We start from the raw sequence: 18,922 nt of genomic DNA, 5'->3' as shown, positions 1-18,922 counted from the left end.
TCTTATTAGCTCCCAGAATAGTGAGCCTATTCATTTGACCTGTAGACACTGATTTGAGAGCTGCTGGTCTGGCCTGACATTGAACCCAGGGGTAAATATTTGAGCAACAGCACAGAGAATGGGCCATTCGAAGAAGATTCTCAACAGTCTAAATAGCCTCTGTGTGTACCACCTCAGCACTACTGACCATACTGTCAGTAAGGACTGCTACTGGTTTGTTTCCCCTTCAGTTATCCACTATAGTGTTGATCTATACACATGACATCAGGATTTTGTGTAGGACTTTCCCTTCACATAATTGTGAATTGGGCTTCCTTCCTCCACCCTTTTTAAATTATTCACAGCAAACCAGTTGAGTTAAAAGCAAGGTTTCCAGTCCTGTTGTTGATACATTCTTGAATAATGGACTTGTAAAAATAAAATAAAGATGGCATATAGAATGGTAGTCAGAAAGACACGTTTGGCATGGTGAAAAGAAACATATTTGAACTGAGCTGAGAGGCTTTGCAACTGGAGCAGCTCAACCCTCCCAATCCAAAGTCCCCATGTCAGATTGCCCTTAATCTGATCATTATCTGCACAGACTGACTTCTTGACACAGTAATCTAGAAAGTCCCACTCACCCCTGCCATACACGTACGAAGCATGGCCTGACAGTGCAGGCCCTGCTGCGACAGCCATTTCTCTGACAATAGCAGAAATTGAAAAGAGATAGATGTTGAGAACGACACACTGTGGTTTAGTGGGTTTGCTCCATCGTTCATTATGATCCCAGTGTTACTCTCTGTATAGTCGGACTACAATACATCACTGTAATGGCGATGCCTTCTGTGTGATTCATTACAGCGGGGATTACAGTGCATATTTGTGCAAGGGCAGGCGAAGTAAGACATGTAAGGAATGACTAATAGGCAGGGGAACTGGCACAGAGGTCAGAAGGCACACACAGAATCCATTCACTTTTATGAAACATATGGCTGTTATAAATAACATTACCAAAACATCAACTGCTATCAATATTTTATTGTCGAATTAGGCCTATCCTCGCTTTAATGGAAAATAAGTAATAGACAATTTTATCACCAAAAACATCCTCTCAACGCACTTTAGGTCACTGTCAACATTTTTAATGTTTCTTTTTCAACATTTCATTTGGTAACAGTAATTAATTCAAAATTTTGTGGTGATTCAAAGACTTTCGATGCTTCAGGAAAAGTGGTAATTACAAACAGCATCCTTCATTATCTTGAAATGTGTCCCACTTTTCAAAACCAATTAAATACAAACTTGTTCTTTCGAAGAGGAAACCTTAGAAAATCGTGAAAAGATCTCATCAAAGACACTGAATTTTGGACAGAGAACCTGAATAGAATTGAAGAAAGAAATAGGCCAAGTGGTCCATTTATATGGCAGCTTGAGCTTTTTATGCCACTGAACATTACCCTCACCCTCCATTCTCTCTCTCCCTCTCTCTCTCTCTCTCATCAACATTCAGTTGTTTGCACGCAAGGCACCACACTGTCTCTCTCTCTCTCCAGCCTGGTCTCAGTGTCCAAGCAGCATGCCTTCCCTCTCTGAGCTGTCATATCCAGGGAGAGCCGCTGCACGGCGACCGCCTCTACTCAAGCTTGAAATCTGAGCCCATTATGTCAGCAGAGGTTATGGGCAGAGAGGAGAGCAAGCGTGAGAGAGATAGAGAGAGAGATACTTGTAGAGATGTTAAGAAATAGGAAATATGGTGCGACTTAAGCAAGAGAGGAAAAAACAGATTTGGTAGCACTTTCTTTTACAGGTCCAAGTGAGGAACAAATGCAGTAACAGTAAATCGTCCAATTAATATTACCATAGGTCTTATTCAATAACTGCAAAGATTTTGTACAAAAAAAAATATTTTGATGTACTACAATAAAGTGCGAACACTTTGTGTGGGATTATTTGTTGCACTAGATAATGAAATGAATGAAATATGATTATTTGTCTCCTGCATGTCCAATGCACTATAAAAAGAGACAAGATTTGGGTGTTACGTAACTGTATGTTTTACTTAGATATACACCAATGGGCACTTGTCAAAACTCAAAATCACATACACACTACCAGTAGCACTTCAGAAAATAAACCAAGACAAATACCTTTTGACAAAACATTTCAATATTTGCTTTGATTGGCAGTGATGAATCGTGTGCCAGGAGAAATTGTTTAAAATAGCCTGTCCATGTCCACCAACGCTTCCAAATATATGTATACTGATAGTCATTTCAACAATCTCTTAAGTATTAGCCTTCAGATCCCACTGACATGTAAGCTTATATGATCAAAGACTGAATAAGTGGAGATGGAGTATAAAGAGAAATAAAATGGCCAACAATCAGTAAACCGCAGTTCATTTGAGAACAAAAGTTAGGGCATTTGAACAGATAAATGCACCGAACTGATTCAATGAAATGATGGAGTACAGCTTTATAGATGAAGTGCTCTTGGTCAAACAAAAAAGATGGATACCGTCTACAAAGTACCACAGCACGCAGCACATACACTGAAACAGGTTCTCCTACAAAACAGTTCATCCAGTCAAGTAACCTTTGCTTGAGACTCCGGACAAAAGTGTTAGATTTCAGTTTGCTCCCGAAATTCTTGTACATAGAGCAAAAAAAAAAAAGAACAAAAAAAAAAAGGGCATTTCAGTTGGACCCTGGCACAAATTTTGTATAGGCTTAAGCGTGTGTCTTGTTTCAATACTTTGACAACAGCAAATAGTCACAATGGCAGGCAGTTATCTCACACTGACTGTTGGCCCCTGTCAGTAGTGCAACTTCACTTCTGTCTCTCTGTCATGGAAACCCCAACGCCCCACGTACAGTGCTAGATGGCAAGTGCATCGACATCACGCATCCATATCTTCTCCACAAACTGGCCCTCCACTCACTCCACATAGATTTTTCCCTTTCAACACTTTCTCTCCCTCTCTACATTTCTATTTCTTCATCTCCCTTCCCTCATATCACCTTGAGCAGCAGCTCATAGGTGGCGTTGATGATGCCCCAGGAGAGGAGTGAGCGGTGGTAGTTGAGGTGCGCCCCTCGGAAGAGCATGGCAAGGCTGCCGCCCCTCTCTCTCCACACTGTTAGCAGTACCTCCCCGCAAGGCCGGAAGGCTCCGCCGACCTGCGACTGCGCCCGCGACTTCACCACATTTAACGGATAGAACATGATCCCGAGGGCCGCCCCCAACACCCCCCCGCACACAAAGTCATTGACCATGTGACCTGCCCGGCTGGTGGCTTGCGGGAGCTGCTCCTTGATGGGCCCGCGGAGCCCGAAGAAGAGCACGTTGCTGGGGCCGTTGCGGAGCAGCACGGGCACTAGGCCGCGGTAGCACTCTCTGACCCCGTACTCAGTCAGAAGTGTCCGGAAGGTGTGGGCTGTGTTGTTGAAACGGCCGTGGTGCCGGTGGTCTTGCAGGAGAGTTTGCACGCGCTCAAACGGCGTCAGGATGGCCTCTGCGGTTCCTGCCAGTGCCGCAGCAAAGCTCCGTGTGGCCAGCTCCGGCATTCCGCTGTTGCCGGCCCGGTCCAGTAAGACCCTGGAGAAGTCCTCGTACAGGCCGAACATGATCGCCACCGTAGTGCTCTTCTGGAGCAGCGGGGGCAGCAGGCCCCGGTAAAGGTTCCTCAGCCCATCCCTTTGGAGCTGCCGCACCGCCTCGGTGGCCAGCACGCCGTGCAGCTGCTGGCGGAACAGCACCTTTTGGATGGGGAAGGTCACCACGATGTTGGTGAACGCTGCAATGGAGCCGCAGACATAGTGCTTCCCTTGAGGTCCCAGCCAGGCGCCCAGACCCCCACCAGGCAGCAGGGAGCTGCCCCCTTTACTCAGAGAGGCCTGGGGCTGAGGCGTCCGGGCTGGCTCTGGGTCCATGGTGGTAACAGCCATGGGAGGCTCGCCGCACCACAGCCTACGCCTCCAGCATCACATCGACACCACACTGTTCAGAACAATCTTCACCCTGTGGGAGAGGAAGAGAGCAAATCTGAGAAATACTTGGCTAAATTCTTCAACATCTTCTTATGATTTTTTTTTTATGTGCCTGTTACTACCCAATAGCAATTGATTGAGAAGCACAGTGAAATAAAGACTTGGGCCTAAGCAATCTGAAATTTCAGCTTCCTCCAACCCCACTCTACTACTACTCTCTCAACTGACTCATTGTAACAGAAGGAAAGTCAACTGGCCACCCACAAGCAATGTGCTGGCTGTGCATGTTGAATTGTGACAGCAACTCTGTAAAAATGATAGGATAGATGGTAAAGTAGCAACCTTGAATATGAAACAGAGTAGTGGTCTCTAAGTTTGGCAAATGCAGTTTACAATAAAGTGTCTGCAAGTTTCAACAAGTTACATTTAAGAACTTTAAAGACCTATTTATTGCCAGCTACAATTAAATATAAGACCAACTTAACCATTGAAATAAACATGAAAAGGTAAACAAAAAAAAGAAAATTGTAGACCTATCAAAATTTTGATCTGCGTGAGTGGATGGATTTCTCAATAGAAAAACAGCACACCAAGAAAATACAACATTTTGAAGACCCTTTTAAGCCTTGAATTTACAGTAGATACAATTTTAAGATCAGGATCTCTAGACTCTCTGTACCCTGGATAAGGCACAATTGGCTACAAACTCTCTAACCATTACAGCACAAAGTTTCTGATGAACAAGATGCAGGATTAAATAGCCCATGTCGTAAACACTTGTGTAAGTCTTTGCTCTGTACTTTGCCAGTAGCAGGTTGAGCTGTGCTACCTCAGCGACCTGCCTCTAACTGCACTGCCAGCCCCAACAGCCCACTGATAATGGTTACTACATAACTTAAGTGACTGATATCCATCAGCTCAGGCATGGAGGAGGAGGTATATTAAAACTAGGGAGGGAGAGCCTAGGTCTGTTCGGTCTTTTTGATGTGCACTGTGTGAAGACAGCGCCATACAGAAGGCTATAAAGAAATGTTGAATGCAGTTTTCCAATATTTAATCTATGAAGCAGCTAATGACACATATTACCATGAACATGGGGAACAACAAAGAGAAAACACAGCATAATCTGAGAACACAACCAAGACTTCACCAAAAATAAAGGCTAGGTAAACACTCTTAACGCATACAGCAAGTCTGGAGTCGTCTAAATATAGACCAAGGAAATGGTAGTGGAAAACTGTGGGGTCATTAGAGGTCACAGTGTGTCAGCCCAGATATCACCACACGAATCCTTACAAACCTTTTCAGGTCAGTATTACAAACCCTGTCCCTAAGTACTGACGTGTGAGGGCCCGTTACGGAATGTAATGAAGTCAGTGACAGAGAAGAGGAGACTGCCAACGCAACATGCACTATATCCGTTTGATTTGCACAGAGGAGAATATTATTTGGCTACGCCCTCTATGTTATGTACTTCAAGGCTAGCAAGCTTGAAGCTCACTTACCATGTCATGACTGTGTTCTAACATACTGGGTTGATACATACATAGAAGCCTACATAACCATAAAAGGTTGTATTAGTGCAAGGACACACAACTTAGCCACTGTGTGTTAGCTAGCTGAAGGCCAACATATCATTCATCCGTATGCCAGAGGCTCACTAGCATGTTTAGCTAGCTAAATACCCAACAGACGTCTACAGCTAACGTTGGTTAGCTAACTTAGCTGTCTCGCTAGGTTCCCTTGCTAGCTTAGCTGTGCTAGAGACTTGGCCTTCTTGGTCATGTAGAGCAAATCGCATGGCTGTTTTAGTTGAAAGGATGCAATATTAGGATGGGTCGTGACACGAGAACAGGCTCGCGTAAAACAATGTCTGCAAGCTATAGCAAAATACCTGTCTGGCTAGAATGCTAAGCAGCTAGCATGTCAGCAAGTTAGCGGCAGAGTCAAATCGGACAAGCGCTTGTTGATTGGCTTGAGACGCTAAATGTCAAGAGGCAAAAGAGTATTTGACATTTTAGGGCAAGCCTTCTGTCTCATAAATCCGCATGTACTTGCCGTGTGCTCCAGTGGTTGTCCTCTACCTTGATACGAAGAATGTGTTTTTTACAGAGGACTGGGCCAATATAGGTCGTGTCTGGACTGGGGCTCTCTGAGCAGCAGGTGACAGCAATGCATCTTTGGCGCATGCGCACTTCAGCAGATCTGCAAGGGTAGGGATTGGGATTTGGTGAGCTGCTTTGCCCTTTGCTGACTAATTTTCTTATCTCATGTTGGATAGTTTGGGTAGGTAAATCCTCCTGGACGGTATCTACGAACACCGTTTGTGCCACATTGGCAGAAAGCCAGAAACAGGCGATTTGGATTCATGTCACACAAAATGTGCTAAACAGTGCTATGGCAAGTTTCTGTCCTGTGCGCTGGGTGGCAGTGTTGGTCGAAGAGAAGCAGGAGGTGACGTCAGACGTCTGCGACTGCATCGTGATGTCATCAAAATTGCCCGTTGGAGAATGTGACGATAAATAAAGGATTAGCTTTGACTGGCTACAGTTTCTCACATTTTTTTTAAACTTTTCTTATTTTTCTTCATTTGTATGCGATTACCGGACGATAGAGCACGGTCTGTTGAGTAATTCAAGCACATATGTCTGTTTAAAGTTATATATATATTTACTTACAGTTGCCCTAAACGCGGAACAGCTCGCATTAGCTTAAATCTTGCACTTGAAATCTGGGCAACGGAGATTTGAGGTACATGGAAGACAACTGTATGCAGTAAAACGCCGCGTTAGGTACGTGTGCTGTCAGTATTCGCCTTCGGGACTAAACGCTTGATTCAACTGAAATGTCAGCGCAAAAAGACTGTGAGTTCTTGGTGAAGAGAGCTCGGGAGCTTGTCTCTGATGACCCTTGTGCAGCCAAAGCTTGGCTTATAACCGCCCGAACCCTCTATCCTGCAGACTTCAACATACAGGTGACATTAACCTTCTACCTGCTCAGTCAGTGATTAACGTTATGATACGGATGTAGCGGCATGTACAGTATGTGTCTAACTGTGTCACACATGCAGTATGTGTCCCAGATTTAATGATTTTGTTGACTTGTCTTTGCAGTATGAAATGTACATCATAGAGCGGAATGCAGAAAGGACAGCTTCGGCAGGCAGACTGCTGTATGACATGTGAGTGAAAGTGTAATTACAGTTTTGATGGATACGAGTAGGGCTGGGCGATAATTCAATATTATCGTTTATCATCTTTTAAGTGGAATCATATCGTGATGATATGGTGATTTTTGGGATAACTTGACACAATTCTGCTGTCTAAACTGATGATAACAAGCTAATTTTATTTAAAAACTCTGACAAATTGATTATTTAGCATGTGATCTTGCATACGAGCCATATCGGTACTAGTGTCATGCGAAGTGAACTGTGTCAGCATCTTTAAAGGAGCTAAGCCATAACAGTTGGCAATGTGTTCTTCGTCTCTCAGGTTTATAAACTTTCCAGAGCAGCCCATTGTTTGGCGGGAGATCAGTGTCATCACAGCTGCCCTGCGCAGTGATTGTCAGGACAAACATGCACAGTTCCTACGAGGTAAGGGAAGTCAATATTGTAACTGCCTTGATGTGTGTATACAGGCCATCCGTTGTTGTGAGGAGTGTCAGATGTAGAAGTGTCCACAAGGCGGTCGAAGAGGAGCAGTGTTTGTTTCAGAAGTCTAAAGTGTGTGTGTGTACCTGTTTGTGTCCTGCAGGGCTATTTGAGACGCTGCCTGGCCGTGTGCAGTGTGAGATGCTGCTGAAGGCCACAGAACAGTGTTTCAACACTCTGGAGAAGGCTGAGATGCTGCTGCTCCTGCTTAAGCGCTTCCCAGAGTCTGTGGTCCAACACGGGGTACGCACTAATACCGCACCGCTCATGTTTAACATTTGAATCTAGCGTAAATAGCATGGAAAAGGTCACTGGTAACGCTCTGCTTTATGTTCAGGTCAATCTTGGAGAGACGCTGTTGGAAGCGGAGACATCAGAGAACTTGGAGACTCCTGTCAACTGCTTCAGGAAACTTTTCGGTCAGAGAATTACTTATGTTAAGACATCTGTTGCTTTTCATTCAGGTGCAAACGACAAATGTTAATTGCAGTAACTTTTCACATGCTAACTTTGCCTTACTATTTCTACATAGTGTGTGATGTCCTTCCTTTGATCATAAACAACGTGGACATGCGCTTGCCGGCCAGCCTGCTGCAGAAGTACATGCTGAAAGCGGCTGAATTCTACATTGGCTACGTCACCCGCGGGCCCTCACCTGATGGACAGATACAGGGTAAAGCCGCAATGTGGTGCAAAGATGCCGCATTCTCAAGCAGTTGACATTGTTCTTGCTTTCCCTCACTTGTGTGAAAAATTTAATCTCAGGTTTCTTCTCCCACTGTTGGGTTTATCTCCGTATCTGGATTTTTTCTATCTGGATCTGATTTTTTTCCTTTGCCTTAGGCTCTCAAGAAGGCGGGTCTCTGAAGTCTCCCAGTGTGTCTCGTGGCTCCCAGCGCTATGTGATTGACGGCCTGTCAGAGAAGTCGTCAGTGGTGGCAGAACCTTGGGAGAGGCTGCTGGACATCCTGGCTGTGGTGGGGGCGCGCTGTGAGTGGCAGGGAGACAAGGGACAGAGGTACTCTAGCTGTCTGCCTGTTCTTCAGTGTTGTTTTGTATTCAGGTGCCTCTTGGAATCAATATATATTGCTCATTCCACAGGAAAGTCATTACAAGTTGCTTGGAGTCTTATTTAGCCCAGCATGTGTACTTTGTGTAGAGATGACTTAACCTGCTTTGGAGCTACATAAACAACCTCAAAGTGCAAGATACTGCAGTATCAATATGTTAAAGGAAAAAAACCTTAAACACTGTTTAAAAACAGCTTTTGGCAATGTAACTTACCTTGCCTTTCTGGCCCCATTTTGTTGTTTGATGTTGTATTTTATTTATTTCTGTGGATAACTGGCCAAACGTAGAGGAAGTAACGTCACGTCCAGATATTTCCAGTGTGCCTACAATGGAATTTGATTAGCAGAAAAAGTAGAACATTTTTCAATTATCTAAAACACACACGACTCTCACTTTTTCACTTTTGGTCTTGGTCTTGGTCTTGGTCTTACACACTTTTATTTACAAGGTTATTTCTCTCTCTCTCTTTGCCTCTCCCTCTGTGTGTGTGTGTGTGTGTACACCACGTGCCAGGAGTTACGTGGACATGCTGCAGAGGGTGAAGGAGTTGTGTCGCTACCTGCCCGGTCTGGAAGGAGACACCAGGTCACGCTGCTGTAGCCAGGTGGTCATCTGTGCTGCGCTGGTCCTGTTCCGTAGCGCCTTCCTTTACGTCTCCGCCGTACAGCCCGCACTCTTCCAGGGTCAGACTCTACCTGTTTCCCTATTTGTTGGTTTGCATGTTAACTCAAGTCAAGCGGGATCTATTTCCCGAGACGCAAGTGCCGTGTAACTGCAAAGTCTCTTCAGTGAAATGTGTTGATCAAAGAATGTGTTGATGTTTGGCAGGTGTGAATGCGTTGAGTTCGGGGCCGTGGATCCTTCTGGAGGATTTGAGCTCGGTGTATAATGACGTGGAGGTGGAGCGAGGGGCAGTGAAACATGCCCATAAGAAACGCAAACTGGCAGATGGGAGAGAGAAGACTATGGTGAGAGGACAGATTGTTTTGAATGCACAAGAATGTGTGTGTACAAGCATGTATGTTTGCCTGTCCATCCTACAAATGGATCCCTCAGTGTGCATTTACATGTTTGGATATATGTATGTGTGTGTGTGTCACCACAGAGCTCGGATGATGAGGAAGGGTTGGGGAAGGGCCGCGGTCGACACATTTTGGTGAACAAGACTGAGATGCCCGGCTGGTCAGAGACTCTGGAGAGCTTCCGCACAGCGAGGGAGAGCTGGGACCTCCTTCACTCCCACGACGGCCTGGAGACCGGTAAGCCCCTCTTCTGTTCAGATGTGTCAGATGGGGTCCATTCACTCCATGGCAGTTCCATAAGGATGCATTCAGTTTGCCTTACATTTTCCTTTTGTTGTAAGCTTACTCATTACTTCTCTATGATGAGGGTTAAGGAAAAGATTTAAGAAAGCTTTTTTTCCTTTCTCCAAGACATTCTTCATCATGTCTATGCTTTTCCAACTTTGTATTTGAACACTCCTCCCAGAGTTCAAGAAGATCTGTGCCTCATGGAAGACAGACAGCTGGCTGTGGTTCAGAATATTCCTCACTGATATGATCATATACCAGGTAAGAAATAGTCATGTTTTTTTTTCTTTTTGTGGCAAGACACCAGCTGCAACTTTACCTATGCTCTGTAATATGTGCTCATATTGTGCTACCTTCAGGATCAACACATTTTATCCATTTATATTAATAGATTAATAATAGATTAAATAGATTAATAGATTAAACTTTAATGATGCCTGTGGAGAAACTTGCAGCAGCAGCAGCAAAGAACTGGATATAGCAATGGCTAGGATATAAATAAAAATAGAGCAAATAGAGGTTATAAAACATAATACTGATAATTACAACCAGTGGAACATATTGAGAAAAATGAATGAAAGTATTAAGATAAATGGATTTACATCATATGAAAATATATGTTTATATGAAAATGTATCCATGTGTCTGTTGAGTTGACCATCAACGTGTGTGTGTGTGTGTGTGTGTGTGTGTGTGTGTGTGTGTGTGTGTGTGTGTGTGTGTGTGTGTCCAGGGCCAGTACCGTAAGGCCCTCTCCAGTCTGCACCAGATGGCTGCAGTGCAGCAGCCTCAGCCTGGGCAGCAGAGTCCTTCAGGTCAGATCAGCCTGGAGCACCACAGGGCCCTGATACAGCAGGCCTCCTGCCACTACGCACTGGGAGAGTACAGGGTATGAACACACACACACACACACACACACACACACACAAGAAGTGGGTAGGTACAAGCGAACACAGATACACAAACACAGGCTACATACTTACTCCACCCCTCTATTATCTTTTCCAATGGTATATAGTTTTTATACATATATTGTTTTGAATTATACCATTGAACAGTAGAACAGTAGTTACTGTTCCCATTGCATCTTGTTGAAAACTGTGATTTACAGTCTTGTTAATTAAATCCCACTTCTGCTGAGATACATTGTACTTGTTGTGTCTATATACTTGTGTTTGTGTCACACATCCTTACTTCCGTTCAAGAAGAAATAATGCTCTGTGGGGCTGACACAAAAATGTATTCATTACACCAACTGGCCTGAGGGAGGCGTTATAGTTTTAAAAGGCTGAAACTCCTATACTGTGGGCCGTACTAGAGATTTGGTAGAATATACAGTTGTCTTGCTCTACAAATTCTCTCTTCTGCTCTATTTATACCAAATTTTCAACATAGCGTTATTTGACTGACACATTAATGATCTAGAAACCCGCCGAAGTGTACTAACTGGAATATGGCCACCATTACACTTCAGAAAAGCTATTGGTCCATCAATTTGTCCATAACTCCATCACACTTTGTCCAGTCCTTGAACATATGTTGAAAGTTAAGGAACAGTCCTGTTCTGTTTACACATGTGATGTATGTATGTGTATGTGTTCATCAGATGGCCTGTGAGAAGCTGCTTGATGTAGTCGGTGGGCTGGTTCCCCCAAACCAGGAACAAGTAAAGACTCCAGAGGAGCAGGGAAAAGTCAAGAGCAAAACAAGGAAGGGTGAGCACTTTCTGCTTTCAGGCAAATTCTAACCGATATGCAGCTTATGACACACGTGAGATTTACACCAAATATACCCTTGTATGAACTTTTTTTTTTATTGTTCAAGTGCCTCTTGTTTTGTCACTGCTAGGTAATGACCTAAGATTGCTTCCCTGCACCAGCAAAGCCATCTTGCCCTTCTGTCTACAGCTGATGCTGGCCTGCTTCAAGGTACTTAAGTTAAGTCTGTGTAAAAGCTACAAGTTTAGTGGTTGGGATCCAAAACAGGCAGTTATTATGCAGTATGTGGACTGAGGGATTTTTAGATTGATGAGACGTAAAACCTGGTTAACCCACTTTCTCCTTTGTTTTGGCCAATCAGCTGCGTGCCTTCACAGACAATCGTGACGACCTGTCGCTTGGTCATGTGGTGGTGCTGCTGCAGTACGACTGGCCACAGGGCGAGATGCTGTTTCTAAAGGCAGTTGATAAGATCTGTCAGCAGGGAAGCTTTCAGTATGAGAATTTCTTCAACTACGTCACTAGTATCCTTCCATACCTGCCATCAAAAGGTTCTAGATCTGGTGTCTGTGTATGTGTGTGCATAGCTATAGTTTGGACATTATTCACAAAACTTGAATAGCCCCTGCTCAGAATGATTTAACAAATATATAGACCGATTACAGAACCATTTCTTGTTTTTTCTTTGTCTGCGTCTCTTGTCTTGGACATTTATTAGTTTCCATAAGCTCATAATTTTCTCCAGACATTGACATGCTGGAGGAGTTTGCCTACCTGCGTACTCCAGAAGGGGGAAGGATCCAGCTGGAGCTGCTACCCAATCAGGGAATGCTAATCAAGTAAGCTCCTCCTGTTTCACGCCTTTTCAGTCGGCACTGTGACTCTGTACACTCCCGTTCTGTTGGTGTGTTTTTACAGAGAATTGTGATATTGCTTGATGATCTAGGTAGACATGGCCTGTGGGGAAAAATTAACTTCCAATTTGAAAATGCTGTTATGGGAGCAGGCATTAAGGAAGAGAAAGGGGTTTATGGTAAAACAGCTGCTATCAAGCTCTTCCTTTCATTGTTGTAGAAGTTAAGACACTTGAATGCACCCTCACTGACTGAGAGTTGTTGAATGTTGCTGTCCCTCAGGAACCCTAGTCCCGCCCTGGGGGTGGAGTTAAATACCCTTCTGCTACAAGGGGTGCAGACGATGGACAGGTACCCCAGGCCCCTCCTCCCACAGCCCCCCTCCCCCCCTCACACACCAGTCACCCCTCTTTCATCCCCCACCTCAAGGCTTGTCATCTCCCCAATTTTGATTTGGGCCTGTCATTTTACATCGAGAGTTAGTCGTTCTTTGATTTCCTGTTGGCGTTTGTTTATTTGAGCCATTGCTCCTTTTTCTGTGGTCATCACTGTCGTTGTTGTTGTTGTTGTTGTTATTTGGAGATGCTGTTGGTCTTGTTATACAGTCAGTTTAGTTTTTTGCCTTTTCATAACACTTGTTCTCATTTCATTTGTGGACATGTTTCATGTGGTTTTGATTTTTGATGATTGAACATTTCTTGTCCAGATTTTGACTGGTTAATTTGGCTATGTGATCAAAAAGTAACAGTAACAGGTTCTTTCCATGAATTTTGTATCATTTTTATAAATTAGTGTTTTTGTATTTCATGTTTTGTGTCTTTCTCTGCTATTACATAGGTCTCTGTCTCTAAACTACATTTACAATATATATGCTTATTGACAAATGAGCTTACATTAGTAACAGTTCTTTTTACTTTATGTGCTGTTTGTTTATCCCTTCACTCCTGCAGACACCACACAGTGACTCGAGGAATCACCAAAGGAGTGAAGGAGGATTTCCGTCTGGCCATGGAGAGACAGGTGTCGCGCTGCGGAGAGAACCTGCTAAACGTCCTCCACCGCTTCTGCATCAACGAGAAGATCATCATCATCCAGTCTCTACCTTGACACCTGGCTCATGACTTTTGAACACTTTTAAAGCTGATACTCCAGGCACAATGTGTCTGGAGCAGTTCTGCTCACTGTGTTGTCATACAGACGGACTGACTGTTTGACCCCAACAGCTCTCCCTGAACAGCCTCAGAGACCAACATAAGACACACACCATTTTCTAGATCTACATTCATCTTCGGTAGACTCTTATATGAAGAAGCTCTTATGTAAAGAATATGCCTGTTCCATCCTCCTTGCCTTTAAAAGTGGATTTCTGCTTTCAGACAGCTGGAGAGAGAACACATTCTCTGAATAATAATAATGTAAGTTTTGACCATGTTCATAGTATGTGTGTAGTTTTCTTTTGTACTGGTAAAACAAAAAGTGGTCTGTCAAGATGGCATATGTTTCTGTCATTTAGTGAATGATTTGTGCTTAACCACAACATGAGTTTTCAGGACATTCTGAGATTGTGGGAAAGAAACGCAAACGCATTTTTGATATTCTTAGGTAAAGATTTATTGTTTTTGTTACAGACTTGATCAAATGGTTGGTTAAATGAATGTTTACATTAAATGTCCACTGACTGGTTTGAAGAAGTTGACTTGGCATTGTATGATTAATGCTAATCTCGCAATCTAGATGATCTCACACCACACATCAGTTTCCTTTTCAACTCATACTGCAAGGTTACAAAGGAGATACCCTGGCTCAAGGGGTTATGACCAGGTATTAAGGAAGTGGACTAGAAAATCTACACCCTTCATTTTCGCTCAGTCTCTCCTGAGCACCCCAATGTCTCACTCTTACCCTGTTCCCCCTACCCACTCCCGCCTCTGTCCCTTTCTCTATCCTGCTCTCTCTGCCCTGCCTCCTCTCTTGGTCTCCCTCCCACAGTCACTCCTCCAGTTCTCTGACTGGTGCATCTGGCAGGTCTGCCTGTAGGGCAGCTCTGAGGTTAGCCCAGAAGAGCCTGTGCTTGGCCTTGTCCTGGGGCCACTCCAAGTAGGTGTGCCTGCCCATCATGGCCTTCAGCTGGTAGTACTTGGAGGGGATCAGGTATTGAGGCAGAGGCTCCAGCAGCACCAGGACAACACTGTCGGGGCCCCGAGACAGGCGGTGGTGGCTGGCGAAGTATAGCTCATAGTGGCACCACTCACTCTTGACAAAGTGTGCAGAGAGCACAAACACAGAGCGCCGGCTCTTCTCCACACAGCGGATGATGTTCTCAATAATTGTCTTTCCTGGCACAAAGTTCTTCTCATGATGGCAGATATGGAGCCCTCCTGCAGGGCCCTCGAGGTTGGGGAGGAGGAAATTCTGCACCCATTCAGCATCATGCTGGCTGTAGGATACAAAAGCATGAAACTCGACTCCCACCAGTTCTTCAGGCCGAAGTTGCTGGGTTCTGGCACGGTGTTTGGCTCTGGTCCACTGCCAGATCATGCCCATGTACCATGGAACATCCAGACGGTGGCACATGGTCACCACTGCAATAATCAGTACCACCGCTGGGCCTAAGATAGTGGCAGCTAGAAGGCCAACATTGCAGGAGACCTCTGGGATCTGGATGTCTTTCAAGGCGGAGTCCCTTAAGGCCTCTGGGTAGCTGCAGTAATAGGCCCATGGCCAGCTCAGCAGATGGATTCCTTTGTGACCATTCCTCTCAGACCTGATGCCAAGACTTCTGAAACTCCTTAGAGCACAGGTGCAGGTGAAGGGGTTGTGGCTGACATCCAGGATTTTCAGTTGAGGGCAGCTGTTCAGGTTGCTCACAGATGGGGCATGGAGGGAGTTTGCCCTGAGCAGAAGTATATTCAGTACAGGGAAACCGTCACACGATGGTAGGTCCCTCACCCGGTTGGCACTTAGATCCAGCTCCAAAAGGTAGTCCAGTTTCAAGATGGATGATGGTACCACAGAAACCTGGTTGTTCTGGAGGTCCAGTATCTTTGTTTTTTTCGGCAGACATTTAAAAATGGAGTCTGTCAGACCATTAGAGGACAGATTCATACGGGTGATGTTGGGTGGCCAGACACATTCCACCAGACTGTCATAAGTCAGGGAGTTGAGGCTGAGGTCCAGATGTTGCAGGGAGCTCATATATTGTACACGTTTGCTCAGCAACTGAAGGCTCTTGAGATTGTTACCTCTCAGAATCAAATTTGTCAAGTTACGCAGATTCTCACATTCCAGGGTCTCATGACCCTCCGTTCTAGAGAAGAGGGAATCAGAAAGAGCACAATTGGAAAAGTCCAGCTGTCTAATAGGACTCTGGTAATTTGGGCATGTCATGTGTATGATAGACGTCTCCAAGATTGCCAAGCTCTCCACTGGTAAGTTGATAAAAAAGTTGTATACACACTCCTGTGAAAAAAAGAAAGACTTCACCACAGCCCTTCTGGCTGTGAAGGACTTCAGTTTAGATGTCCTGCTCACCACAGTGTCTCGATAAGGTAGCTGGAACAGGGCCACGTCAGAGATGCTCAGGTGGGTAATGGAGGAGAGTAGAACCATCTTTACAAAGTGAGTAAGTTCTTCCCATTTGATTGATATGTGGGTGAGATAGACATGTGAAGTGCGGATTTCCTTTCTCTCGCTCAGCTGCTCAGCTAGGTTACTGTAGCCACCTGTCAAACCCATCAACTCGACCTCATCAAACTGCATCAGCGCATCAGTGATCAGGCTTCGGTCCATTGTTTGTTTTTTGCTCAAGGCCATCTGAAGCCTTTTAGCATGGACATCATTCAGGCTGCCTTCTTCATAGGTAAAGTCGTCCTCCAGACAAAGGGTCAGTGTGCGTAGGCTCGCCACAGAAATATTCTTGAAATCACCCACACTGATGTTTTTTGCTCCAAGTGTTAATCTCTCAAGCTTTACAAGGGAACTGAACTCACTCCCCAGGGTCATAGTGAGGAACATGTTGTAGCCCAAGTTCAGCACCTGGAGGTTTTCTGTGTGGAACAGATACCACTGATCCAGCAGGTTCTGCAGCCCGTTGTGCGACAGGTCCAGGTCCTCCAGGAGCGGCGTGCCACGGAACGTCTCCGGATCAATCTCCTCCAAGGTGTTCCATGACAGGTTGAGGAACCGCAGGTGAGGAGTGTTGTCAAAGTCCCCTCGGTGTAGCTGCCGTATGTGGTTACATGAAAGGTCTAAAAATTCAACAGTGTCTGGCAGGTCACTTGGGACAGAGGAGAGGTTTTTGGAGGAGAGGTCTATGATGACAGAGGAAGAGGTGCTTTGCTTAAGTCCCACCAACATGGCCACCGCCCAGAGAGTAGCCGTCACAGGCCTCATCGCTTGACTGGAACAAAAGTAAGTAGGAGATAATGAGGAAAATAAACATATATTCTGTCACTGCTGAGGTTACAGTGGCTTTGTAAAATTCTTTGTGAAAATAAAAAAATATGTAATACATATTGTAATTGTAATACATTGTAAAATAATTTGTAAAAAAAAAGAAAAAGTTTTTATTGACTGGATTAATGCTAATTTAAATTTTGATTTCCAGTTTGTTCTTAATATTTTTGCTATCTCCTTATTGTTTGAAAATAGACCTAAATAGATAGTCTTCCATCAGTGACAAGTTTAAAGCCTGTTATAAAGGTTGTACGTTTTGTTTACTTATGCATCTACACATCATACAATTTTGCTCAATAAAAGACATTTAAAAATATTATCTAACTAACAGAGACACACAAAAGAGGACACTAACCTGTACTGATCTCCAATAGATCTTCCAGTCAAAGCAATGCTTGATATATTGTTTGTTTTTTATTTTTAGTTAGTTGATGTGCTGTAGTCCGTCAAATCTGAATCTTTTCCAGTTGTAGGGTCTGCTTCTGTTCCTCTCCCTCTTTCTCTGATATTGCTACTGGTGATGTTACAGTAAATAGAGTTGAGAGGAAACAGACACAGAAATGAAAGCAATGAATCAGATCACTCAGGTTCTTTCCTCATGTACATCTCCTTTTCACTTCCTCTTTAATGAAATACTGGCTGTGAAAACTTGTTCCAGAGTAAACTTTTGTAATGCCTCAAGACGAAATATTTAGAAGTCAAAATGATACAAAAGTGTGAAGATAGTAATTATACTGTTTTATTTAAATGTGAGTGAGTTAATCATCTTTTTGGTTTGATTTTATGGGGCTACATTTGAATGATGTCCTTCAGTTTTGGTGAAAACATGTCTTAATTCACAATAGTCACTTTCAGTTTGTTTCTTGTTAACAAAGAAACAAGGGCAACTGGTACATTCATGGCAGTGTTGCTCATCACAGAAATAATCTCATTTACACATCTGACATTTTGTTATCATGACTAAATATCTGTTAGATTACCTGCTCCTATAAAACTGAGCAGGTTGTTGATCAAAATGCAGTGTTTTTAGAGCCTCTTTTCTGCAGTATTATAGCGACCACACTGAGGTCAGTCAAATGTGGTGGATGACTGTTCCCCAACTTCCCCTACTTAATTTACTCACTGATGCCTTGAGGCTGTGTGTATCCTGGGCAACTACACTGTTTACTCTAGAGGGCTATGCTCGCTGCCATAAGGAAGGAGGATGGGATAAGGTTTTTTTTGATGGGCTTAATCCTGTTTTATTCTTGATAGGGTGGCTTGATCAAAGACAAGCATATGTACAGACAAATCGACTGAAAGACACGCAAACACACGCTTCTCTGCAATGGCCTCCTCTTCAGTTTAACAGCACTGCTGGTTGCTTGGGTCACTGGCTGTTACTCATAGTACAAGTGGAGCTAAACTGAATCAAATGAGCTGGTGTGGCTGTTCTCACCTGTCATGGTTTGATCAAATCTTGGAATAACACTGAGGGCATGCTCTGCGCAATCTGGCCATCTGACCACAGAGATTGTATTTTCCTTGCCTCTTATTCAATAAATGTGTTGGATATGTGTTGGACATGTGATTTAGTATTGGAAATGTGTCCTCCAGCTCAAACCATGTTTCACATTTGAGGCTGAGGATCTGTAATTTTTCAGCAGAGGAGAGCTTTGGGTGGAAAAGGTCAGAACGATTGAATGGGAGGTTTTGATCAAATTTCATTTACGAAGGCAAAGAATTGGATAAGCACAGGATACACGCATGGGGTAGAGCGCTGTGTGTATGTATGTGTGTGTTGGAAGAGAGAGCAATGTGAGCTACATCTTAGTTGTGGAACTAAGATCAGAGTACAAGCTAATTATTGACAAAAGAACCTCCCGCAGCAATCAACAGCATGCTT

General features: G+C 44.0%; 3 protein-coding genes across 3 annotated transcripts; 1 reads left to right on the top strand and 2 right to left on the bottom strand.

Annotated features, from left to right (window-relative positions):
* Window positions 1-1,041: 1,041 nt before the first annotated feature.
* On the bottom strand, window positions 1,042-6,198 carry LOC139918936 (mitochondrial nicotinamide adenine dinucleotide transporter SLC25A51). The gene is made up of 2 exons (XM_071908484.2): window positions 6,033-6,198; window positions 1,042-4,005 (listed from the first exon to the last, which is right to left on the bottom strand). Exon 2 carries the CDS (start codon window positions 3,930-3,932, stop codon window positions 2,997-2,999), a length of 936 nt encoding a protein of 311 aa, XP_071764585.1. The 5' UTR covers window positions 3,933-4,005; window positions 6,033-6,198; the 3' UTR covers window positions 1,042-2,996.
* Window positions 6,199-6,486: 288 nt separating this feature from the next.
* Window positions 6,487-14,183, top strand: ints10 (integrator complex subunit 10). The gene is made up of 17 exons (XM_071908478.2): window positions 6,487-6,948; window positions 7,088-7,155; window positions 7,469-7,572; window positions 7,733-7,872; window positions 7,967-8,048; window positions 8,162-8,302; window positions 8,473-8,647; window positions 9,214-9,383; window positions 9,529-9,668; window positions 9,806-9,959; window positions 10,189-10,271; window positions 10,744-10,899; window positions 11,617-11,725; window positions 11,859-11,938; window positions 12,090-12,252; window positions 12,474-12,567; window positions 13,533-14,183. The coding sequence occupies exons 1-17, from the start codon at window positions 6,820-6,822 to the stop codon at window positions 13,687-13,689; spliced, it is 2,145 nt and encodes a 714-aa protein (XP_071764579.1). The 5' UTR covers window positions 6,487-6,819; the 3' UTR covers window positions 13,690-14,183.
* A 174-nt stretch (window positions 14,184-14,357) lies between these two features.
* On the bottom strand, window positions 14,358-17,547 carry tlr1 (toll-like receptor 1). The gene is made up of 2 exons (XM_071908474.2): window positions 17,393-17,547; window positions 14,358-16,981 (listed from the first exon to the last, which is right to left on the bottom strand). The coding sequence occupies exon 2, from the start codon at window positions 16,972-16,974 to the stop codon at window positions 14,572-14,574; it is 2,403 nt and encodes an 800-aa protein (XP_071764575.2). The 5' UTR covers window positions 16,975-16,981; window positions 17,393-17,547; the 3' UTR covers window positions 14,358-14,571.
* Window positions 17,548-18,922: the final 1,375 nt, after the last annotated feature.

The sequence above is a fragment of the Centroberyx gerrardi genome, chromosome 16 (genome assembly GCF_048128805.1).
Source record: "Centroberyx gerrardi isolate f3 chromosome 16, fCenGer3.hap1.cur.20231027, whole genome shotgun sequence".
Lineage (NCBI taxonomy): Eukaryota > Metazoa > Chordata > Actinopteri > Beryciformes > Berycidae > Centroberyx > Centroberyx gerrardi.
Note: the sequence above shows the minus strand (reverse complement) of the source record. Positions and strands in the feature narration are given on the sequence as shown.

Excerpts from the sequence above, each read along its gene's own strand:
- LOC139918936 (XM_071908484.2), bottom strand. The coding sequence starts at position 3,932 with ATGGCTGTTACCACCATGGACCCAGAGCCAGCCCGGACGCCTCAGCCC.
- ints10 (XM_071908478.2), top strand. The coding sequence starts at position 6,820 with ATGTCAGCGCAAAAAGACTGTGAGTTCTTGGTGAAGAGAGCTCGGGAG. Across the intron at positions 9,669-9,805 it reads ATGGGAGAGAGAAGACTATG|AGCTCGGATGATGAGGAAGG; the intron begins GTGAGAGGACAG and ends GTGTCACCACAG. Across the intron at positions 11,726-11,858 it reads CAAGAGCAAAACAAGGAAGG|GTAATGACCTAAGATTGCTT; the intron begins GTGAGCACTTTC and ends TGTCACTGCTAG.
- tlr1 (XM_071908474.2), bottom strand. The coding sequence starts at position 16,974 with ATGAGGCCTGTGACGGCTACTCTCTGGGCGGTGGCCATGTTGGTGGGA.